The following is a 26,261-nucleotide window of genomic DNA, read 5'->3' as shown; positions in this document are numbered from 1 at the left end:
GCGTAGCGGCGTAGGGCGACGCCACTTGCCACTCCCGCTTGACTGGAGTTTCAATTTATGGATGAGTCGCCAGTTCGAAAGAATTATGATGGCGTTAAGAACGAAGTGGACGACTCGGTGGAGTGAAGTGATTTCCTTTTTTTCTTCCAAATCTGATGCTGAGGCTGTGGCTGCTCCTGCTGCTCGGGCCACCAGTGAGAAGATGAATGTGTATTATGAAATAAATAAATAGTTCTGATCGATGCTTGTTGGAAAGCGGGACCGAAGCTATGTTCCACGCGGGCACGGGTTATTAATGGCCAAGATGGTTGATGATACCGATCAATAATTAGCTGAACTTTTGCCTTTGTTGTACTACAAATGACCTACATTTTTATACTTCACGGTACATTGGTGCCAGCGAGTCCTATCGTAATGTGTGCTGAAGGCGCAACATTTTTAGCTTATCGGGAACACGGTGCTCATTAGCACCGGGTTCTTATCTCTTGCGCCAAATGAAGGCACATTAATTAGCACCTAGAACGTGCCAACAAACACTTTCTCACGCCTAATACCTGACAATCACGCGATTTCGTCACTCGTCGCTGGCCTAGTTTCGGAAACTATCCGCTTCCGTTCCGAGACCGAGCGTCAGCATAAATGGTCTCGTTAGGCCGCTGCGCCGTTTTGCGATCACTTGCGATCCTCGATTGACGGCAAAAACGCGTGTTCCAGCCGATCGTCCGGCGTCCGGCGTGATGATGATTCGGTTTTTGCGTTTCGGCCGCATCCACCGCCGTGGGATGCGCGGCAGCGAAAGGGTTTGCCCATTAATTGGAGGGCAGTTTAAGGCGACCGGCGACCGGGGAGAGGCCGGACCGTGCCGCGAACAAGCGAACTAATTTCGACGTTGAAGGTAGTTTTTAGATGCTGCTACCGTTACTGCCACTGTTTATGCTTCCGCGATTACCGCGGACCGCGGACCACGTGAGTTTGCCCGCGCAGGTCGGTTAATTTCGATTTACTGCCAATTTACGGCCTCGTCTCTTGCACCACGGCGAAGTTTCGAGGCGGTTGGTATCGACATTGGCAGCCGGACAGCGAGATCGACAAGCGATCGAGTCATCGCGCGTCATAAACCGCGGCAGGAAAAACGCGGGCCTCAAGAATTAAATCAATTATCGAAACGAGAACGAACAACAAGCACGATTCTTTTCCCCGAACGGCGTAATCGCAGATGGGCTGAAAAGTCCAGAGCTTAACACAGAGATGGAGCAAGTCGAATCGCAATTTTCGGTTAGTGCTAACCTTCAAAAGAAAGCTGTAAAAATTTCATGACATTCTACTCATAAGTTTGTGACTAACTGTGCTAGGTGTGACACTAAAAAAATAAATCGGGTCACTAAAATCGTGTTTTAATTTTACTCTGCTTCTTAATGCGAATAATATAGCTCAAGAGAAGCAAAGGCTTGAAAAGATTGTATAAGGACTGCGCTCCATCAGAAACAATTCTAAAATAAACGTTGGTTAGGTGGTGTCTTGGTAAAGAAATCCACAAAATCGTTTTGAATGATCAAAAAGCGAAGTTGCGCCAGTTGGCTGACATTGTAAAGATATCAAAAGAACGCGTGGGCTTTATATTTCATTTCGTGGGCTTTACATTTGACATAGAAAGCTCTGTTAAAAGTGACTGCGGCGTTTGCTCCTTGTTGACCAAAAATAAGAACGTGTTGATGATGAGAGTTTGGCCATGTTTTAAGATAAGATAGCAAATTTTTTCGTCGATATGTGACAATGGATAAAACATGGATCCATCACATCACATCAAATCACATCATTCCTTCTTCTACGATAAAAATAATCTGATGAACCTATATATCGGGTATTCGGGAACCTATATATCGGGCCCGCGGTATTCTGGGATGTACTTGGTGTAATATTTATCGACTATCTTAAGGAGAGGGAAATATCTTCAACAGTGAATATTAAACATTGTTAATGAAGCATTTGAAAGACAAAATTGCAAAGAAACGACCGCATATGGCCAAGAAAAAAAAATGGTTTCATTCGTGTCACAAATCGATCAAAACAATAGAACAACAAAACTACATGAATTGTGCTTTGAATTGCTCCCAGATTCACCGTATTTGCAAGATTTGGCTCCCAATCGATTACTGGCCATTTGAAGATTTCTTACTTTCAAGACTTTCTTACTGGTAAGAAATTTCGCTCTAATGATGAAATTATCGCTCAAACTGAGGCCTATTTTGTGGCAAAAGATAAATGGTTCTACAAAACCGCTATTAAAAATGTTAGATTGTGTGGCTGTTGATGGACATTACGTTGATGAATAAAGTCAATTTGGAACAAATAAAAATACCTTTTCTTTTTAAGCCCAAAAACTTTTCAGCCCATGTAGTAGGTGCTGCACTCAGAGCAGGGTTGGCTGAGCAGAGAGAGAGAGCATCGCTCCGAGCGCTGCCTACGCCCGTGTCACGGTGTCACTTGTGGCGATCGCCGCCGATTTCGTGTTCTTAATCTTCGCATCGGGAAGGTGTCATCCTCCGGCGGTGTCGTTGGCTTCTGGTGGCCCCGAGGACACGGCCAAGCTTCGCTGGAGGCGACGGACGGACATCCACGCGGTTAGAACCGACCGATCGGTCGGCGATCATTCATTAAACGCCACCAAAATGGCGTTTTCATCAAGTTAATAGCCCAATTTAGCATCGCCCCGCCGCGCCATCCACCGCACTTTCCGTCATGTTTGCCTTTTGGCCAGGAAGTGGGCACTTTGTCAGACCTTTCGAAAGGTCTGAACGAGAACGGGCTCTCGATACGATACGTTAGATCGTATCGCGGCCAGAGCGCCTTTTTGGTGGTTGGTTTTTGTTTTCCTTTCTTTCCTCTGCTACCTGGTTGCTTTGGTTTCAACCCCCTCTCGTCCCTCCCCCCGTTTTTGGTCGCCCTAGAGTCTCGCGTTCCGAACGGGCTCGGATTTCATTCATTAATTTCCCGCGAGACAAAAAAAACGAACGGCCCAGAATTGTTGAATTCCATAGGTTTGCGGGCGATCGGCCGCAAACAGCCGCCAAATGATAATCGTCGAAATAAATGAGCCTCCCCCCGCCCGGGGGTGGGTCGCGGACGGGCGCTGGCCAGGCGGGTTCACGCCTTAGCGCCAAAAAGGCCCAAACTTATCACTTACCGGGGTCCACACGGCAATTTACGCGAAGCGCCGAACCCGAGAAAGGAGCAGAATCCACGCTTTCTTAGTGCCACGGCCACGGGATGGCTGGCCGGATGTCCGGCCGGACATAAATATTCATCCCGGCTCGGCGGAGCCCTTCACACCATTTTGTTCCTCCGGCCAGGGCCTCGATAACAGGCCGGGGCCTATTAGAAACTGATTGACTGTTTGGACGAGCTTGATAAATTATTTATCCGCTGATGGGCGATTTTTGGGGCGATAATTGGTAATTGAATTAAGTTGACTAAAGTCCACCGACCACCGGCACCCGTCGCGGCTTGGCGCGGCGGAACCCAGAACACGGGGCTGTTTAGCTAATTTTGTTTGATTATCATTAGAAAACGCTCAACAACTGTGAACACCACTGTTCGGAATGCGTCCCTAATAGCGAAACAATGTGGACCCCGGGGGGAGGACTGGGAACAGCGTAACGGTGGTGGGTTCCCCGGAATCCACTTCACCGATTCGTGCTCAATTCGTTTACGGTAATTGCTCCAGTAGACGCCAATTCTATGCGTATAACTAAATAACGAAACCGGGGAGCCTTTCAATTATGCGTGCCATTAGGGATGTTTCGTATGGTTTGTTTGGGTTAGCAATGACGGCAACAAGTAACACGGGTTCCAACAACGGTTCAGTGTCACGATCGCCCTCCACAAATGCCGAACAAATTGGAAACTAAACCCCGCGCTTCGCGTAAAAATGGTTTCCATTCACACAACCCTTTCCCGGCGGGGGCAGGCCGTGTTGGGCCCACCATCAACGATCAACGACACTCAACGTCAAATCGACAGCCCAACCACCCGCAGCTCTAATTACCACACCGCAGCAATTAACGATTCCGCGAAAAAAAGGCTACCGGGCGGTGCATTCTTACAGCACGACCCATCAGCCTCGGCGGCTAATCGCACAAATTGCCCAACAAACAACGCGACTGCGGCCGCACCGGTGGAAAGTATGCCGGAAAGTATGCTGCAACCTGTCACGGGCAAGGAAACATCGCACCGTTTTGCAGTCAAATTTCCGACGGCAACGGCGCAAAGATGCGTACGAGGCTTGGAAGATCCGGATGCCGGAATGTCTCTTAACATCGCCTCGCGTGGCTTCCCAAACATGGATCCTGGTTCAATCAAACGACAACTCAAGCGCAACAATTTCCCTGTCAACGGAAGATGCCTCCTCCCGATCAGCGGTCGTACTAATTGACCAAGGATCCCGTGGTTAGACATCGACATAACCAGGCTCTCATCGTGCAATGGCGGGTAATGATAAACATGACATCGCTGGACGGACGATGCTCCTCCGTCTAGCCATCAACTGACTACTGATATGGTGCGGTGTCTCTCTAGGAAGCCCATCACGGGCGCGCAGCGATGGGAACTACAAAAAGTAGGTGAACCGAGCCGAGGCACTACTCGGTGATCGATGCTCGGTGCTGGTTGGTGGTTATGAATATAAACAGCGCATACAAAAAGTGTCACCTGCCACCGGGGAAGTTTCTCGTCCGCATCACGTTTCCGAAGAGAGGTCCCAAGAATCTTAATTAATTGTTGCACCAACACAGTTGTTCCCTCAATAGACGCAGCGCGCGCCTGAGCTGTGTCTTGTGTCCTGTGTGCGACCGAAAGCTGCTGGACGCAAAAAGTGCCCCGACGCATTCCGTTCTAAATACTGTTCAAAAAGCAGATCAAAAGGCACTGCTCACGGTGCGCGGTTGAGTGACGTCAGGAAGTGACGAGCCTTTTCGGGAGATTGATTGCTTTACACGATCGTCACTCGGGGGCCCAGCGCACGACGCACGGAACACTCTCTGGAACCATGTTTCGTGACAGCACCATCTCGGGGGGGCGCGGGAAACGATCTCTTCGACAGCGAAAATGTTCAGGGATTCATAGGCATAAACGTGACGGTTCATTTGACGAGCAATGTAAACTATTTCTACAACTACTACAACCGATTCCATTTGGAGCGCTGAGTGCGGCAAAGTTAAACATGTCTGCGAACTGGGATACCGAGTGAAACAATTCATCACGCCAAACAAACACACAACAAGCAGTTTTTAAAGCCAATACTGAAAGGATTAGGCTAACCAATGCACTACATGGATATGAAAAATAATGCTGTTTTAGTGTTTGGAACCTAATGTGCTTCAATGTAACATTATACCACGGTGTTCAACATGTTTTGAAGTTCTTTCTCAGCATAATTTGAAATATTTTCGAAAGAATAAAGTTTGTGGAAAAGGATTTTGTGCGTCGACTCATCGCTTTGAGTGAGACTTGAGTCTATCATCATGATCCTGAGTCAAAAGAAGAGACCAAAGACTGTTGTGAACCTGGTTCTTCGGGTTCGAAACGAGTTCGTATCTAGAAATCGGGCAAAAAGGTGTTAGCATCAGTTTTTTTTTATGCGAAAGGATTTTTGTTTGTCGATTACTTGCAAACTGGTAAAACAATAAATTATGAATATTACTGTGATCTTTTAGACCAGCTGAAGGAAAAAAATCCCTGACGAAAGAACCTGTTTGCGAGACAAAAAATCCTTTTTCATCAGGAGCAATTTGACAATTGCAAAAATCAATGAATTAAAGTTCGAATTGATGGAGTCTACCGTGGTCACCATATTTGGTCCCTAGCGACTTCCATCTGTTTCCAGGCATAATAAATATCATGCGTGGAAAGCCCTTTTCATGAAATAATGAGTTCATAACAACTTTGGAAGCGTGTTTTGCAGCCCTTCCAGTGTCTCACTTCAGGGATGGAATTCATAAATTGGAACCTGGTTGGAACAAGTGTATGGATGTTGAGAGAGACTGAACTGAACTGCATTGGAATAATCGTTGGTATCAGAACAGTTATCTTATCAGGTATCAGAACATAACTGATTTTATTTTCTATTCTCTATTTCTATAAGTATTACTAGTTGTATAGTTTTACAGTGCAACGCTAATAATCTGTTGATAACATTGTTGGTAGAACACTAACTGTTTCTGATCACAAAATACAACAGAATTGTGAGAGATAGATATGAAATGAGTGACATGTTGGCTTAGAGAATCCCTGTTTTTAATTGCGTTCATTTATTTTTAGTTAGTTTCGTATGGTTAGTTGATAACAATACACACAAGCCACAAAATATTTTGTTTTACAACTGACTATTTGTCTATTTTGGAAGTTTCTGTCAAATATTCTAGTTCAGACTAGTCCTTATCCATTTGCATAGAACCTTGTCTAAAGTACCCGAGATAGTTTCAATTCTGAATGATAAACAGCGACTAACCTAATACAACACTTTATACCAGAAACCCTTTTGAACATACTGAACTCAACTAAACAGAAAGTTCAAGATAACACTCGCTTCGTTGCTAACGAACACTAACAGAGCGAATGACATAATCCCGTAGCTTTTAGTGACACTTTTGTTGAACGTTCTAAATTGTCGATTTTTTTCCCGCTTCTCACGAAGACTTGACTCGGTACACAGTGGGATCACTGATGGGACCGATGGTCCTTCCGATCGATAGACGGGTTTCAAATCTCTCCCGCTGAGTGACACAATGTCAAACACCCGTCCGTGTGGTAGAAGGTGCGAAGGAAACCGACCGTTCCGGCTGATCCCGCGAATGCCGCCCCCCGCCGCCAGAATGCCACTAATGAGCAAAGGGATAAAGCGTTCCGACACGATCCCTTCCGTTCGGGTGGCGTCAGTGTGTGTGTGTGCGTATATTTTTGGTGAGAATTGTCTAGATTTCACTCTTCTCAAGCTTATCATTTGCAAGAATTTAGTAACGGAACATAATACTTGAGTTCAGCTACTTTGGGTGAACTAGATGCCAGGGAACTTCATTACATTACCATCTGTAGGTTAAGTCGTGGAGAAGTTATCACTCTTCGTCAGCGAAGCGGTGAAGGAACTTCGTCCCACGTCGTCTGCGCATGTCCACCCCCCACTTGTAGGGGCACCGCCGGGACACGTGCGGATCGCGCACGTGCGATAAAACGGCCCGAACCAACGCACACACAGGAACATCGAAAGAGTAGAATTCAATTTTGCATTCCGTTTTTTTATACTTTTCTCGCTTTCTCGTTTCATCACCTTCACTCTTGTGGGCTCCGATTAGTCCGTTTCACTCACAAACACACTCTTCTCGTGCTTCGGATTCTCGAGAATCGGCCCACACCGCCCACTCGGACTGCTGTTCGGTATCCGGTATATGGCCTCACTTCTTCCCCTAGTGCGTTGGGTGGCCTGGCACACACACACTGACGGGCAGGGTCACCAACACACGCTCAAACGGGGAAACCCACAGCTCACGATTGTGTGGCGCGGAAGAAAAACAACGAACTCCGGCCCGAGACCGAGTGTGCCCCGAAGTGCGTAGGAAAGGCCACCCGCGCCCGCAAGCCACCCACTCTCGCCCCGTTCCGCGACGGACGTTATGGTTTTTTGTGTTTTTTTTTGCTTCCTTTTCGGAACATGAGGGCGCGATGGGGTGATAAAAAATGGGTTTCAGGATACCTGAAATAGTTCCGTTTTGGCGTTCGGTTCGGCGTCTGCGGCGCGAGAGTTTCGTGGCTTCAGCCAGCTTTCCCGGGCCACCAGCAGACCGCTCCGGTATCCCCTGGGTTCCGCTGCCCGGTTCTTCGGTTGTTTTGCGGTGTTTGCAATCCTTCAGCGCCGGCTTCGATAATTCGCGGGGTTTCGATGGTGACCGGTGACTAGCAACCCCAGACCTCGGCATCGGCCTGCTGCAGCTGTGCGAAGAGTTATCGAAGTGAGTGAGTGTGAACTCTGGCGTGTAAGGCTCAATATGTGGTACCGGACACGAACCTCGCGATCGTGACAGTTCCGGTGACCGTGTCGTACAAAGTGCACCGCTCAGTGAAGCAAAAGTCCCGAAAATGTGAGAAAAGTGTCCTCTAAAGAATGATGTGAAAGCTGCAGTGAAAGTAATCGATTCACCGTGTATTTGATAACAAAACTTGTGACAAAATATAAACCATTAGGAGTGGTGAGAGGCGAGCGGAACACAAATAAACACCACTGACCTGCTTATCGTCGTGCCCTGGAGCGTGTCCTGGAAGTATCTCGGGTAGCTCTCGAACCGCCGGGCCAGCTGCCAAATCGCCAGGATACTAATTACCAGCATCACCACTACATCGCACACCACGCCACCTAAACACCAACACCAAAGCAACGACAAAGTGCGACGCCGAGTGCAAATATATTTAGCGACGCTGTGATGGTAAATCGGTACTAATTATGAATCTCCGGCGAGAAGTGTTTCTTCCGCCGACGCCCAAGGTCACCAGCCATCGGTGCCCTACACTGTTATAATTATATATTCGTATAATTAATTCAACACACCAATCGTGCACCGGTTTTACGGTCGCCATACGACGCAGGTCGCGTCTGCTGCCTTCTCGTTGGTTCGCTGGTGTTGGTTCGCCGTTGCCGGAGCTTGCGGCTCCTTGAGACGTGTCCTTCGTCGTGGCAGCCGCCTTTCCGGCTGCGTCACCCGACAGATGCCGATGGTGGTCTCGGCCAGGCCAGGTCCCCAGTAGTGCGGTTAGGACGGCTTGGCTTCGATCCGCCAGCGACGGAAGATGGTTCCCAGCTGGAAGAGTGAATCCCGTTCCGTTCCGGCAGTGTTTGATCTGTGCCGCCGCCACCGATCGGGAAGTGGCTTTCAATCACCGTCGGGCAATGAAAACGGGGACGAAATGTGATGAACATTCTTGACGGTGACGGTGACAGTGTGGTTCTGAGCCCGTGCCTGTGCATCATCAATCGATTTTTTCGTGTTTTTATGCTTTGCCCTTTTTGCGTAAAGGAGGTTCCAATCGGGGCCCCAGTCAAGCCACAATTACAAGCGCTGTTCATCGTAAAGCGTGTTTTAGAAAGCGGTTCAGCGTTTGGAATTTAAGAGTGTCGTCTTTGCGCCGCTAAACGGAAATTTCGTGAGGTTATGCTTTTTTCAAATCGAAAGATTTTTAAAATATGTCTCGTGAACCTCTAATAAATTGTGTTAACTTGCGTTAACTTTAAATAAACTTGTGCCAACAACTTTTTTAGTTTTCACAACATGTCGCAAAGTTTTCGTCCGGTATAACATTCAATGCGTTCTTCGTTCCGGTTTCTATCGCTTCTATAGACTCAAAACGTTGTCCTTGGAGCGGCCTATTGAGTTTAGCGAATAACCAGAAGTCACATGGTGCTAAGTCAGGTGACTACGGAACGACTTCTTGCGGAACGATATGGGTCGATTTTGTGACGAAATAATTACGAAAATGTGATGCAAAATCATCACGTTTTTGGTACCAATCGAATTTTCACTTTCCTTAGGCCCAAATGGTCACTCAAAATTGATTCCATTGATCCTTTCGATATTCCAACAAGGACAGTAAGATTTCGGACTGTCAATCGACGATTTTGAAGCACCAATTCTTTGATTTTATCAGCTCATCAGTTACTGTTGATGGTGGTCCTGGCCATGCTTCGTTTTGAACGTTCGAAAAGAAACTCTTTGAAAATTTTGTACCAATTTTAAACTCCCTTTGTATAGAGGCTCACCGAAAGGCTTATGCAACATTTTCAACCCTTCTGGCAGCAAAAGAATCATTCCGCACACACAATTTAATGGAACTACGTTGTTTAACAGTTTCTGACATTATGAAAATCGAAGAATTCAGTTTTAACTGTTTACAAAAGGTCCCTTATGGCAAACACTAAATAGTATTTTGTCGTATAATTTTGACACAGATGTTGGTGCCAGTGATGCAAACTTTGAAATATGAACATTTGTCCCTATCGGGAACGAAAACAATTCCGAAATTAAAATTCGTTTTACATTTTGGCCACAGTGTTATGTTGACCAGAGATTCATGATTCAAGCAACTCCTTGCGGGCCGCCCCATCCATCCGTCGGCTTCCATCCGGCGGCCCACGAGAACCGCTGGAGCTTTTCGCAGTCAATTAATCCGATTCATTGATCGATGTTCACACCAAAGACGCAGGTCGAACGCCGCAGGAAACGGAATACTAATGCTAACCTGGCGTGGCCCTTTCATCGCTCCGTGATGCCCCCGGTGACGGGGTGAGACGCCCCGGGGGGAGGGAACTTAATTTATTTATAATTCTATAATGATACGATATCAATTAATTAATGTCTTCAAATGGATGGTTTAATTTTCATAATTGTGTGTGTGGCTGTGGCTCATGATGCTGAATTTTTAATGCACCATTCCCGTTTGGCCATGTGTGTGGCGAACCAGCACCAGCGCTCCTTGATTCGCCCTATGCTAGCCGCCACCCTCCCCGGGGCTCCTATTTCGCTTGGAGGGCCGGACCGTTCGTGGCTTCTGCTTCTGCTTCTGCCATTCGCCGCCGCCAGGTCGGGCGGTTATGTTGTCGCCCATCGCCATGTTGCTCATCGCCCATCGGTTATGCGCTTGCGTTTGGCGTCTGCGACTGTGTGCGGTTCCAGACAGTATGGAGCAAACAAACCGAGAACCGGCATCGGTTCAAGACGGGCCGAGAACATTTCCACGATTCTGGTGGAAAAATCCGAGGCACAGTTTCCCGACGGCGGCTTGTCTGTGCTTCGATCAGATTTGAAAATTGTAACAAAAGGTTGTAAGTTTTCATTCTCTATTAAGTAACTTTTATAATTTGAGTAGAAAAAGAGTCAAAATCAAAAGAGACACAGTTCGAAGCCTTGAATGAAGCTACTATTGAAGCAAATGTTCCACAGGATTTAAAGGACGGTACACGAGAGTCAGATTGCTTGCTTCGTTCCTTTTAACAGAGACTGCTCCAAAACCGCAAGCAGCAGTCCCTTTGCAGCGTGCTTTCTGCCCTTCATCCGGCATCTTTAACCGAAGCTCCTCACTCCCGGGGACACCGGGGAGCCAATAATTTATGATTTTTAATTGAACACGTACACCAGGCTGGGCCAGGCCGGGCCGTGGCCAACCGCGTGCAGCATAATTGATCACACACGGCACACCGACCGTCCGTCGCTCTGAAAACGGGTTCCGGCAGCCAGGTCCCTCGCTGGGAGCCAGCGGCCCACTGTTCCATAGGTTTTCTCAGGCCTCTCGTCACCTGACGGGGCGTTAGTTTTCGGTGTCCCGGGGGGGTGGAGGCAAGGTCTCGGGCCCCGCGGAAAACGATTTACAAGTGTCATACCCCGCGTCGATCGGCATCGATCGACGTGCGAGCGCGGGGTGTCTGGCGCCACCGGCCGAGGCGACAGCGCGACCGGGGAGGACTCGCTGGTGGACACTTTCCGTACCGCACCATCTTAATTGATGGCAGCTTACGGTAAAAGTGTAAGCCCACTCGGCCACTCGAGCAACGGTCGGTGGTTGCGGCATTAGCTTCCTTGCGCGGCCCTTCCTTCGAAGGCTCGCGCGAAGGCGAACGAACGTCGCGAATGGCGCACAAAAAGCGGGGCGTCGTTTTTGTCGGAACGTGTCCGTTCATTCATTAATGCCTCCGCGGGCCCCGGGATTGAATTTGCATGAAATTAGCATAAACGGTTGGCTCCATCGGGCCGGTGCGAAGTTTGTCACCGTGCCGGGGCCGGGCCGCGGGAAAAGATAATTCAATTACACCCTTCACCCACGGGATTGGCACCCTCCTCACGGGTGGGGGGGTCGTGGAAAACACTGGTATTTAATAAAAGTCCCCACTCGAGACACGAGGCTGCAGGCGGCGGTCGGCGGGTTCCTTTTTGACAGAGGTGTTGGGCGGCGGCGGCGTATCGTGATCTAAAGGTCCGCGGTGCCGGAGTATCGGGGACGGGTACGACGCGAACATGCACTGGAACTAACTTTCCCCCGGCACGCAATTGACAAAACGCCGTTTACGCGCCCCCGGACACTTGATCGCCCACCGGTTTCGATACAGTTTCGCGTCCGAGTTTCCTTTTCCCTTTGGGGAGTGCAAAGGGGGGGTTGGTTGGTTGATAAATGGCGCTACGGTTAAAGCTTCGGCTGATGCGGTCGTGGCTAGGATTTCTTTTTTTTTTTTTGGTTCTCGTGGCATCATTTAGAAGATGCACCTCGCGCAAGGAAAGAAAAGCAACATCAAATAAACATCAACAGATGGAATGGGTTGAAGCTAGATGGAAGCGTCATTTCTGTACAGTTTTAACCACGGAACCGGCAGCCCATTCAAAGTCTTTACAATCGTCATCATGTCTGACACAGGCACATGCTTCGTTAAATGGCGACATAAATGAGCAAAACTGTCGATTTTGCTACTAATCCAACAGAAATCTCTTTACGACCAAAACGTTACTTTTGCGCTGGTTTAATCGTCGGGCCATAGTTTTTGAAGACGATGATGGAGCTACTGTAACCATAAATGGTGAGCATTATCGGCCCTTGATAACGGATTATGTGAAGCCAATTGTTCGTGAATATGACATGGACGATTGCTAGTTCCAACAGCTCGCTCAACAATCAATTATTTACGATCATTGTTCCCTGGACGACTGATATCGATAAATGACGGTTTTGAGTGACCACTCTTTTATAAGAGGTGTGTTCAAAAAGTTCTGACAATTTTGTATTTACACGGGCTACGTATATCCGATTTTCCGATCTTCTCCAAGCAAAACACCTGTCAAAAATTGACTGATTACTCAAGATGGTAGAGCTTGTCACCATAAGTAAGTGTCATGAGCCATAAAAAATTGAAAATAGGATTCACTTAGCCTACAGCTTAGCCTTAGCCCATAGTCAGAAATTTTTGAGCACACCTCGTATGTGAGGTTAAATAAAATCCGAGGTATACGCTAATAAGCCAAGGACTCTAGCTGCCTTCAAGAACAATAATCATATAAAAATTGCCGCCATATCATCCGAAACATTGGCTAAGGTGATGGAAACAACGGAAAAGGGCACATTTGGTTACCTAGGCCAGAGGTGACTAATTGCGTGACAGCATTTTCAAAATAACAAATTTCCTTAGAACAAAATAAAAGTTTTCAAATGAACAAACATTAACAAAAATGACCAAGGTTTATTAAATTAAATAAGCAAGGTTTATTTGATCTTGCTGCAATCAATTGTGAATGTAAAAAAAATTGTTGTTTCCTGGTAAAACTTCCGAGAATTGCAAGATAAGTGCCACTATTGAGCAAAAAAATGTGCAGATGAGGCAACAGTTTGCTGCTCAATATTTGCTCAAAGTTGGCTCTGCTTCGGAAGGTACCGATGGTTACGAAAAATTGGTATAATATTTTATGGAGCGACGAAACCAAAATAAATTTGTTTCGTTCGGACTCTCAGCGGAATGTTTGACGAACTGCTAGCAAATAATTCCATCTCAGGTCTACAAAAAAAAAACATTTTAAAACATGAAGGTGCAATTATCATGATTTGGGGATATTTTTCATGATCTGGTATAGGTCCCCTTTTTAGAATAAAGAGCACCTTGAATGCTCTCGAGTATAAATCAATCACGGAAGACATTGTGCTGCGTTACGCAGAAGAAAACGCCACTGAGATGGGTATTTCAACAAGAAAAGGATCCCAAGCATAGGTCGAAGCCTCTGAAATCGTGGTTTGATGGCAATAATGTGTCAGTTTTGCGTTGGTCGAGTCAGTCTCCTGACTTGAACCATATTGAAAACTTGTGGAATACCTTGAAGCAAAAGTTAGCTGGACAATATTTTTCAAACAAAGATGAATTGTGGCTTTCCGAATTCAAATTTTTCAAACATAGATGAAAATATTGACTTTTGATAAGTGTAAATCGTTTAAATTCATAAAAATTTGCCCTATACACAGATTTACCTATTTTATTGGCCAGGTACTTTTAACTGCTTTCCATTGTAATACGCGAGCTCCTAGAATTTTGCACTTCTTTTAGATTATCTTTATCTTATTTTTAGTAATAATATCTTGTGCTATCATTGTAATACCTGCGAATGAAATAGGTTTTGAAAAATGATCAAACAATGCAGTTTAAATAGGTTTACTTATTTTATTGGCCAACAGTGTAAATGACCCACTCTGTAAGAACAAAAAACACAATTAGTGCACAAGAAAATGAATACTTCGAACGTAATGCTGTTGAAGCATAAAGCACGAATTGATGCTGCGAAACTAAAACCACTAGAACCGCAAAACCACGGGGCGAAACGTACGTCGACCAAATCCCGGGTCGCGTCCCGAGAGAGCAAATGACATTTCGAAGAGAAATTACCGGCGACAGACGACAGTGGCAGAAACGCCCGGCGAACACCCGGACCCCGAGAGTGAGAAACAAGTTTTATCTCAGTTTTATAAATTGCCACACCGCTACCTAAGCTTCTGCGACTTCCGACGATCGCCGGGCCGCGGGAGGCCAAGCGCTGCCAGGCGCTAACGTCGCAGCAGCCAGAAGACCGATCGTACCGTGACAGCGAGGATCGACGGCAAGCCCGAAAACGGAGATCGCGAATAGAAAAAAAAAGAAACATACGAAAAACATAAACGGGTTCGCGGAGCATTAGGTTGCCAGAAAAGAAGACTCATCTTCGTTCGGTGATCATTCAACGGTCCGAAAGCGGCGAAAACGCGAAGAAGCGATCGTGGAAAGGGATGCGAAAGGAAAAAGGGATAAAGAAAAAGATGCTGACAAAACAGGGAGACAATAAAAACGAAATTTCATTCATCTCTAAGTCGAAATTTCGAGGGGAAATGACACCCGACACGCACACACCGAAAGAAACCATTTTGAGGCGGAAAGTCTCGTTTGGAACCGCCCACTTCGTCGGGTGTCGCCGGGCCGTATACGTATACGCTTTGGTAGGGTTGGTGACGCCACGCGATTGGGCGCCGTGGACACGCACACAGACGCACCCAGCCTCAGCATTGCATTGCTTCTCTGAAAACGTTTGTTTAGTTGTTCCGCGCTCTTCAAACAGAAAACAGCAACGCATGCGCCTCTTGTGTTTTCTGCCGTGTGCCGTGTGTTTGCGTCAGTGTGCCCTTCTTCCGGTTCGGCACCCCGTTCCGGACACGGTTCGTCAGTTCGCCAGTTGTGTCCTGTCGCGGTCCGCGGTCCGTGTGTCGCACGGCGTCGTCGTGAATTCCACTCTTCGGTCGTGTGCTTTAATCGTGTGAATAACGTGCTCCTTGGAAACCCTGCCGGCTTTGCACTGCAGGAAACGCAATCGAAGCAACCGAAAAAAGTCGCCAAGGTGACCTGTGTCCCGGCTGTATTAAATCGTGAATCCGACGACGAACGAAACTTCTTCTGGGGCGACAGCAAGAGAGTGACACTGAGTGACTGACAGGCCGGATGTGACGGCCATCTTTCGGTCCTGGTCCTGTGTGGTTTTCGCGTCTGGGTCGAATCAGTTGGTCAAGGGAGAAGCAAATCGCAGTGCGTGGAATCAGTGGTAGTGAGGAGCTTGATTCTTGACTCCCGTGCTGAGTTTGAGAGCAACGGAATCGTGCAACGTCGTCCGGCATGATATCCTGTGCTCCGTAGTGCTCCGTGGTCAAGTGGTGGACGCTCTCGATGCTTTTCGGAGGGCATCCGCGGGCCATCCAGTGAACCTTCGGTAAAGGTGGATCAGGGCGCGGAAGGTGGATCGGCACGGTGTTGGTCACGAACTCGTGTCCCCGGCCCCGGCAGCACGTTCGATCGATCGGCGGAAGTGGTTCGCAACGGTGGGTTTGGCGGACGTCGTGCGGGGACGACGCCTCCACACGCGGCGCCCGCGCCAGTTCCGGTCCGGGTGGGGTTTGCGGCTACGTTCTGCAACAAGGTGGCTACGGTGACGTTGCACACGCCCGAACACGGGGTACCCGGCGTGAGGACCCCGCTGGGAGTAGTACCGGTCAACAGCATCAACCAGCCCCCGATCTCTCATCACATGGGCGTGTGCACGGAGGAGCGCCCCGTAATGCATTGGGTAAGTGGCCGCCGCAGCAGCTCTTCACGTGGAAGTCAGTGGCCGTTAAGGAATATCCGGAATTTTTTGTTGAATTTTCTGTGGACTTAGTGAAGCGGCTTCGTTGAGTGTGGTTCTGTTCCTCGTCAAGTAATTGCCGGCCGTCGGTAGACGAAAAACTTCCAGATTGCCCACTTTGGCCTTTCGGTGATAACCTTGCACTGCGGCACAGCAAACGCTCCGCCCGGGGCAATCTGTATGATGTTTAGAAATAAAAATTTCATTAACTCTTTTTTTTGCGGGCTGAATGTTGGAATGTTCGTCATCCTCCGTGCCGTGATAACGTCTAGTTCGGGGCGGGAGAAGCAAAACCTCCACGTCTCCACGTGCGACAAATTGGGGACGGATCAGGGAACTAATCGCTCGCGGACGTCAGTTCAGTAGCTGCGGAAAGATGGTTGGAGCTTAGACTTGGCATCTAGCGATGGACCTCCGGAAATTAAACGGTCAAAACGGGCGTTTGTTGGTCCATCCTTATCAGGCCTGAAGCCCGAAAAAAGCCCGCTTTTATTAGAAATTGTTTTACAAACAACGTCCACTGGTTTGCTTCCCGACCTATCCAACGTCGGGCGGCAAAACGGGGCAAGTCTTATCGGTTCGGCAACTTCTTTCATCTGTCTCCCGTTTTTTGTGTGATAGGCTGTGGCAAATGTGTAGCAAATTTTGCAAATGTTTAGCCGTGTTTTAGCACTCTAATGACAGTGGCCTCTCAATGGGTGAATTGATTTTGAAGAACTTCTTATCGCTTGCTTGCGTTTGTTAATTACTACTGTAAGCAAAAAATGACGGAAAACAGTTTTCTTTGATTATCATTTTGCCAAATGCTGCCAAAAAGACAATTCTTGGGTTTTACATCACGAAGAACGTTTTTGGCATCACATTTTAATGATCAATTCGTGATTTATTCGTAATTATCATTAATGCGACATCCTTTAGAACCTACACGGTGTTCCATCACGACCCAAACTATTGAATTGTTGAATATCTCCGCTATTTGTCAGTGGATTTTGACAAATAAACAAGATTTATTTAGAGTATAAAATGCCGTTTATTAACAATTTACTCAGAATACAATATCGATTAAATGATCACCTCCTTCAGACACACGAAAAGCGGTCCTTTTTTGGGTATTTTTCATTGTATTTGACAACATTTCGGTAATAGACAACGCAAAAGTAGCTATTTCCGCTGTGATGTAAGCTTTCAGTTCAGTTCAGTTTTCAATGGTCTTCGGTTGGCTGGCATAAACCTTACTCTTCAAATAGTCCCACAGAATGAAGCCAGAAGATATTTGAACGATTTGAAGATTGGTTTGAATGATTATTTTCGATGTACAGCGCTACAATTTAAACCCACTGTTTTACTGCAAATTGATCCATGTCTAAAACGGCATAGATTAACGTATCAGGATTTGACTGATTTGTCAAAATTGACTGAAAACTGGCGGAGTTTTTTACCATTTCAATAGTATAGGTAATGATGGAACACCCTGTAGATGGTAGAGATAAGAGCCGTTTTGAAAATTTCGTTTCGAGAGCGTTCCAAAAATTGGAACACAAATGTAGACATAGATGTATTTCGATGGAGGTGACATAGATTTAGAAGAATAAACAAATATTTTTCGAGCCATAACCGAGCTCCCGATATTTTTTGCCCACCGTAGCATATGTTGTGTACCTTGCCAAACATAACAAAAACTAATTGTGGCCCCTTCTGAGGGCCGGACGGATGCAACATACTGTGTGTCAGGTTCGAAAGGGCAGACACATTACAAATTCGTTCCGGGCGGACCAGCCGGAGGAGGTGACGCTGTTGGCGTGAACCGCACACACATTCCGCACACGTTCTGGCGGTGCCCTCGGTGCGCTAATTAATGTCGGCCCTGGCGACGGCTTATGATGCGAGGCGACCGCGGTGTGATAAGCGCACCCCCCCCCCCAGGGATGTCGTCGGAAGCCCCGTGTTTGTCGCGGAAATTTCGGCCAGTTCCTTTTGCAACTGCTTGAACCGTCTGCCGCTGCTGCTGCGGCGGAATCTCGGTCTCCGGTGAGAGAGTTCTGAGTCTGTAAATTATGGCCCGTCGCTTCCGCCTAAAAATAGCGACGAATCTAAATCAAATGATCAAAGATTCGTTGCGCCAACGGGAGGATTTTTTTTCGTTCGGGGTGCGTTCCTTCCGAATCCTCCTAGGGGTCGTCGTCGGGGCGTTGGAATATCAAGACGATTTTTTTTTATTCTTAGCGATTGGTTGTTGCTCAACCCGACGGGTTGCTATCAATAAAGCGCGGCTGGTGGACAATAAATCACACAATCAATTGAAGCGTTCCGCGTTGAACCTTATCATCAGGACGATTTATTTGAAGCGCACAGCGACTGGCCGTTTGTTGTGTCTCGGGCCAAAGTCCAGTAAACAATTGCAAACAATTTGCCTTAACCTTCGACCGAGCGAGCGACGAGAGAGAAATTACATTCAATCTTTTTGCTTGATGTTGCGTTCCCCCCAAAACCCATTGCAATACTTTTCATCGCACGAAGTGCATCCGTCATTTGCATAGTTTTCCACCACCACCTCGGGGAAAATCCCAGGGTACTGTTTCGCGATCACGCTTTCCAGGCGAAGAAGTTCTAGCGCATAGCGCACGCACCGCTAATTATCGTGAAAACCCGGGACTGGGTCCTCCGTGCTGGCGGCTCACGGAAATCCTTCACCTTCACGCGCGTAGTCCGCCAATTGCGTATGACGGCGAGTGCCGCCTGTGACGCGGTCACATTAAATTCGGGACATTACAATCTGATGGCTTTTCACGAGACCCGCTATCGCTCGGTGAACGCGAGGCGGCATCTCCCGCCACGCACGTCAATGGCGCTTTTCCGCGGAAAACGCTCGATCGAAAGTAGACGGCGCGTGGCATCGCGATCGTCGCGGTCTTCGTCGTTGCGCGCATCGTTTGGAGAAATGGCGCGCAGATGAAAATGTGCATGTCGCGCGGGATCCTCTCCTCGGTTCGTTCGTTTGTTTATTTATTTTCGTAGCACCAACCAGAACCGGTCCTGCGAGCGAAAATCATCCACCAGCAGCATGATGGTGGATGATTTTCCGGCTGGTTTTTTCTTCTTTTTATGCGCCAACCATATCTTGCCGCATCAGAACCTTTGGCCTTCCGGTTTGTCAACGGTTTTTTCGTCACTTTCCCACACGTCAGTGCTGCCTGGGAGGGGCGATCTTCCTGAGTCGGGAAATCGAACCGGAAAAAATAAGGACGAATGCGCAAGGGCGATTTTCCAACGTCGCCTTAGTTTGCTTAGTTTTCCGTTCGTTTTCTACCATTGGAATCGTTGTGACAACATTTCCCAACATGACTTTTGTGACGTTTTTTTCCTCAAGTCGAGTCGAGTGTGAAGAAAAGAAAAAAATGGAAAATGAGCCGACCGAATGGTGCGAACCGATGGTTTCGCGAGCACCATAAATGTCCTGATAACGCGTCGCCGTCGTCGTCGTCGGCTACCTCTTTTGGACCGGCGTACCCGCTCAGTTTTCCCCGACGATGGGCCGTGAATCAACAACGGCAACGACGGCCACAATTGGCAGCCAGATTGCCACGTCGTGCCCGATCGTGATCGTGGCGTTTGATTGATCGATCGGCGTCGCGATTTGGCCCGATCGGCCCCGTTCTGTGACCAAATGTGACACGTGTGTCTTTGCCGGTGTGTGCCGGTGCTTCTTTGCACGACGACTGGTTCCTAATGTAGGGCAGCATCGGGGGGAGGCCCTAAATAAATAAGAAGTGTGCAAGAAAAAAACGGAGACATGAAACGGCAACACGGTATGAGAAATAAAATTGTTCGGCCCTTAATCGATGTTTCGGCCGTTGGGTTGCGTTGCGTAAGCGCGAAACCATGGGAATCGGCCCGCCATCGGCCGATCGTGATCGTGCCACGAATTGTGGTTTTGGTTTCGTTTCGATCGCAGCGGCGATCGTGACAGATAACTAGAAGCGATTCTCATCTCATATGGTGCCCGGCTCATTTATGGCAATATAATCTAGCGGTCGCGTAAAACAGGACGCAAGGCGTCAGAATCGCCATGCCAGGCCAGAGGACGGCCAGATCAACTCAATCATCAATCCATTGTTCGGGTGGGTGACAGTTTCGAGCCCCATGTGGATGGCGCTTCCAGATGCGCACGGAATGCGCGCTGACACAAAGTTGAAGCCGGCTTTGTCCGGGACAGGCCGGGAATAAAAAGCCATTTAAATCCTGTCACCCAGACACAGTGGGGTCGACTGCGGCATGTGTGTGACAGTAACGAGAAATAAAATGGTGATTTATCTGTGCTCTGCGCAGGATTTATTACAATATTTATCTGAGGGCGCCCCGGGGAGCTGGAAAAGATGAAAGATCGCGATCGCTGGGCCACGTGTTTTGGATTTTTATTTATTTTATTATTATTAGAACGAGCAGAACCGTATTAAGCACCAACTTGAAGTTTTGCTCTTAAGGTTCGAACTAACGCCTTTCGCTTAGAAACCGATCAATCGGTGCAGCGAGACGGATGATCTACGAGCCACGGCCGCGTGTTTCTATTGGGTGTGTGAATTAACTCGTGCGGTTTTACAATAGATGGAGTTACTCATTAAATGTAATAAATGTTTTTCTTATGAAATATGTGTAAATAACACCTGTTTTAAGCAATTTAACATGACATGTTTTGTTCCCTATAAAGCGTTTTTGCGAGGAGTACTTTTTCATTACTGCTTGCGCGACAGAAAAAAAGGACGTGGTGAGGCATGTCCATCGCAACCAAAGCGAAATATTCACTGCGCAACGGTTATGCTGTGTATATGGTGGGATATGAAAGGTGTGGTGTACTTTGAGCTTTTAAACCTAATGAAATTATTGAAGGACAATACCATCAAAAACAATTAATGCATTTGAAGCAATGCTTTGGCCATAAAACAACGAGAATGGGATAAAAGACATGAAAAGCGGATTTTTCAAAAAGACAAAACTCGATCCTACATCGTAAAAACCGGTCAAAATCTATCTCGAAAATGTCGGATGGAAATTGTTAACCCACCGGTGTGTTTGTTCCGTTACATGAATAACGATTTGGCAGCACAGCGGTTCACTTCTTATGAAAGTATTGAACAATGGGTCATCAATGGAGCTGATCGCTGATAAAGATAAGAAGTTCTATCGACACGGATTCCAGGAACTACCTAAAAGATGGGAGATAGTAGTAGCTAACCTTCATTAAAGTAATCACACGTTTTGTTGTCGTAGTTGGGTCACAAATGTTGAATAAAAACGACACGAATTATTTCACACACCCAATATTTAGAAAAATCCGAAAATTTACGTTGGGAAAAATCGGAACCACAATTAGGAGTTCTTTTCTTTCCCGGGATGGGTCTCGAACTCGATCTCTCGAAAATCCAGAGCACAAATCCCGAGAGCGCACCTAACCACCTGCAACCCTGCCATTTTCTGCTCCTGCGTTGGATTGAAGGGCGGTAGGGTGGTTGGGCGGGAAGACCGGGAGTGAGTAATCACCTTTGGACACCCCTTATTTAACTTTGATTTGTTGCACGGACCGCACCGCAACCGCCGAGAGGGTGGATCGCCCAGTTTTCCGCGCGCGCGACCACGAAGACGGAGCGCGAGGCGGCCCAAAAGCAGTGCGCCAAAACGGGGGCCCGCCCCTCTAATACGGGGGGGCCGTCGGGTCGGTTTGGCACACCACCGTGAGGCAAGCGTGACAAACGGGAAACGGTGCAAAGCAGACAGTTAGACAAATATTTGTGAAGTGTCATTTAATTATTTATATAAATATGGATGGCCGGGATGGATGCGGCCCGTGGTGGCTTCCGGTGGCGAATAGGAGGGCGGGCCGTGGCCGTGATTTTCCTCGTTTAGCTTCTTCTTCCCTGCGTGCGGGTACGCCGTGGCTTATAAATAAAAACCCCACAAACTAACAATGCTCGAGAGGAACGACGGCACGGCGTACCGTTCCATTTTTCATAACTCTCGGTGGATGCGGCGCGCTGCGGAGCAGCGAGGGAACGCAAGGAACAGATGTTTCGTGTTTCCGACTTGCCGACCGTCGGGTTGTCGGAAAAAAGTTGACACATTAGAGGCTATCAATCGCCCTCACGACACAGTGTGGCGGCTCGTCTTGAAATGTCCGGTTCCGTGCCGTGCGGCCCGAAACCCGATGCTTCGATATAGCAATTAAGGCTTATGTTTCGCTTTCCGATGCGCGTGGACGTGGAAATGTCTGCGGTGGTGACTGCGGTGACACTAATTTGCGGGCTTGTCACACGGCCGATCGGACCGATCGAACTAATCCCGGAAAAGCGTGGAAATTCCAGGCTGCCACTACTCACGGGTCAGTAATTAGCAGAAGGATTCGATTGCCGAACGGTAGCGCAATGGATTGATTTAAAATGCACGGTTAACGAGACGGGTAATGAAATGGTAACTACCAGGTCTAAGACTATAAAAGTGAATTGTTAAATTGATGGCTCTGTCCTCCTCGTTATGCTTTTTTGGCAGCATTGTCTTGTTTTGACATTAGGTAAATGATTTCAGGTCGAAAAAACAATAAATTTAGTTTGCAATTTATTTTTGAGAAGGACCTGTCCACTTTTATGCCTGAAAATGACGTTTTGCGGACATCATTGTTTTTTCCGGTACCTTGTCGAAGCTTGTTTTTGGAAGATCGCAGTGCTGCGGTTTAAAAAATTAAAAAATCGCGATTTAGACATAACAAGCAAAGAGCCTCGGAGGACCATAAAAAAGTTCGAGGACGTTGAACTATAAGAACTTTTGGACGAAAATCACACGCAAACGCAATAAAAATTCGCGGATCAGCTAAATGTGCCCCAATACTCCATATCCTTACGATTTAGGGCGCTTGGAAAGATCCAGACGATTGGAAAATGAGGGCCGCGTGAACTGAATGAACGACAGCAGGAAACCAAATGTGAAATTTTGCTCACCACGTACAAAAAGAAGTCATTTCTCTATCAGATCGTGATTGGGGATGGATAGTGGAATTATTTTGAGAAATTAAACAGAAAAACTCATCGATCAGTCCGGGAAAACCATCAATTTCGACTGTAAAACCAGTTTGATTCAGCAACAAGACAATGCTGTGTGTCTGGTGTAACCAGAAAAGCTTTGGCTGAACAGCACATCGATTCCTACGTCGAAGTCGAAAACTGGATGACTTATTGGTTTGCTTCAAAAGACGAAGAATTCTTTCGGCGTGGAATCCATGATTTAGCAGAGAGATGGTGATGGTGAGAGAGATTTTATAGTTTGAGACCTAGTATGGTGGTTTCGATTGGTGTCCTCCAACGGGTGCGGTTTTTATGTAACGGCCCACAGACACACTGGTAAGGCTGGCTGATGTGCTATCAAAAAGAGCGTAAATCACCCGGACCGAAGCCCCAGCTTATCAGCTTCGCGACTCCGCTGGCTTCGCGGCTCAGCTGGCTTCGCGAGGTCTGTTTTTGCTCTGACATCCTTCCGCGTTCGTCGCGCATAGGTCAGTGTTAAGTGCGAAGTGAAGCCGCGGGACCGATAAGAAGAAATGGCGAAATCCATGGACAGTTGTTGCAGGTCAAGACTTCGCACGATCGACGCATGGCGGGATGCGCATTGCTTGTTAGAGCCTTTACCCTTTCAAAAACTAAAAGAAAAACATACCAAATTTGTAAACCATGTTGATGATGACGACGGTGACGGCTTAAACCAGACCCAAAGGAGCCAGCTGCTAGTGATAGTAAATTGTGACAACCGAACGCAACATGGAGCATGGCGATGGGTCAAACGCGCTGTCCTCTGTGGCGGGAAGAATTATGTTGCCGGTCGCATTTTTTCGTTCAACAGATAAGGTCTCAATCGTCAATCCAAAGCTAGAATTCTACAATCTAATCAACTCCAAAAGCCGTCCGCCACCGCGGGATCCAAAAATGATTTGTTTCGGAAGGAACAGGGCTTCGTGTGCGTGACTTTTTTTGCTTACAGAAGATAGAAGTTACGAACACAAAAACGGAATGGAGCTCTTTTAGCTTTTGCACCATTCATTTCTGACTGCTGACTTCATGTTGCTGCACCTCGTGAGCCGTGAGTCAGTTATTAATTTTTGAATGCCCATTTAAGCCCCCCCCCAACCGTCCGTTCTTTGGAGTGCCGGGCCGTGTTTCATTACCTCGCACGGCGAGATAAGATTTTCCGAAACACCGGGCTCGGTGTTGTTTCCTGTTCCTTTGGCGCAAACGATCGGTGGTGGAACGGTGGAGCAGTTGAATTTTGGAAGCGTCCGGAAGGCCGGCCGGAAAAGGATGAGCGACAGGGCGAGAAGGAGGCAAAGCGCGCCTTTAGCGCCGTAAGCGAACTAATAATCGATGCTAATGTATTGCAATCGTCAGCGCCGACAGTGTGCCGACTCATTGGAGCATGAAATTTTTATATTATCTACAAATGCGGCCCAAAAGTGCGCTGTCTGCGCGCAGCTCTGCTGCCCTCCGCTGCCTCAGACGCCACTCCTGAGCTCCCCAGGTCAGGTTCTTATTTATTCCGCGTTTGCAATTGTATTTCTTGTGGTCTCACCCGGTTCCGGACGCCCGGTGCAGTTGCACACGGCGCCAAGGAGATGGATTGGGTGCCGTTTAGCACGGCACGGTGGAGTGCGAAAGAGAGAAACAACCAACCGGCTTACCCGGCTGCCCTTGGTGAGGTTCCTCGTCCCCTCGGATCCCGGTTTGTGTGTGTGAATTTGTAAATGTGCAATTATATTTTACATCTCTCCCGGAGTCCGGCGGCCGAGGTTGAACGATTTACTCGCCAAACGAAAAGCGAAAATGGCGGTTGGCGGTTGGAAATTGGGTAAGCCCGACGGACGGATCACCTCCAAAGAGTTTGCCATTAGCCGGGGGGGTCGAGAAAATGAAAATCCATCCCCGAAAGTGCAAAAGAGCGAGCATAAAAAGCATTTTTGGCCAAGTGATTAAAATCGGACACGATAGCCGAAAGGCGGCCGAAAAAAAAACAGCGAATGTTTTGCATTAAATAAGATATCCCTCATACGTAAAAAGGGGACCCTGTTTGAGGTGGCATTAAAATATGCCTCAAAATGTCTCACTCACCTCAAAGGGTGGTTCCGGGGCCGCATCATACATTATGCATGCAAATGCTTACCATACCTCGGACCTTCGACGTCACAATTGACGTAATCGGAAAGCATCGAAAGCGCGCGGCGATCATCGATTTTCGTCGGCCACTTTGTCTTGACTTTTTATTCTCAAAAAAGGTTGCCAAATTATTAATATGTCGTGTCGGCTATTTGTGGATTTCCGTTTCGTTTCCGTCGGTTCGCGTAGCACCAGAGCGCTCGGTTTCTGGGTCCGCCGCGGGAGCGCAGCCCGGACCTGACGAACGCCTGCCAGCTGAGCAGCAACAACAACAACATCAACCACCGGACGTGCATCTCCTGCACGGACACATGCGAGCACAGCCTCAAGGCGACGCAGGGCGGGCCCGGCGGTCCCAACGCCGGCGGGCTGCTAGGCGTTAATCATATCTACACCGACAGCTGTCATAGGTGAGTTCGGCATCCACAGTGGGGACTGTTGTTTTTGGATGTTTCTAATTGTTTGTTGTTGTTCCCGGCACACACACACACACGCAGTTTCGAATCGGTTCCCGATCGGCTGATAGCGGACAGACCAAATTACTTCGCCGATCTCAACCGGAGCGACTGCTCGGACAGCTCCAGTGTGCTGAACAGCTGCATCCAGCTGAAGTCGGAACCGCCGGGCGGTCCGAGCAGTCCGGAATCTTCCAACGAGTTACCGCCAACCGGGCTGGACGAGTGCGCGGGCTGTGATATGCCGATACAGGTGGGTACTTTTATTAAGTAATCTTAGCTTAGTAATCTATCCCTTTTTGACTTCAATGAACTTCAATAATATGTTAGTTTCATTCTGCGAAAAAACACGTAACTTAAGTTCTTTTGCTACTTTTGATTCTTCGCTTGAAGAATCAACGATCGAAGCACACCAAATCCGA

General features: G+C 47.7%; 1 protein-coding gene across 1 annotated transcript in view; it reads left to right on the top strand.

Annotated features, from left to right (window-relative positions):
* Positions 1-12,883: 12,883 nt before the first annotated feature.
* The window catches only part of LOC128270674 (protein apterous-like), a 21,138-nt gene continuing 7,760 nt past the window's right edge, over positions 12,884-26,261 (top strand). The window contains exons 1-4 of the mRNA XM_053008086.1: positions 12,884-12,905; positions 15,958-16,145; positions 25,574-25,794; positions 25,882-26,092. Of these exons, the coding sequence (XP_052864046.1) occupies positions 12,884-12,905; positions 15,958-16,145; positions 25,574-25,794; positions 25,882-26,092 (642 nt within the window). The remainder of the gene's footprint in view (positions 12,906-15,957; positions 16,146-25,573; positions 25,795-25,881; positions 26,093-26,261) is intronic.

Source organism: Anopheles cruzii, chromosome 3, assembly GCF_943734635.1.
Source record: "Anopheles cruzii chromosome 3, idAnoCruzAS_RS32_06, whole genome shotgun sequence".
Classification (NCBI taxonomy): Eukaryota; Metazoa; Arthropoda; class Insecta; order Diptera; family Culicidae; genus Anopheles; species Anopheles cruzii.
The sequence above is the reverse complement of the archived record's forward strand: the minus strand, read 5'-3'. Positions and strand labels throughout refer to the sequence as shown.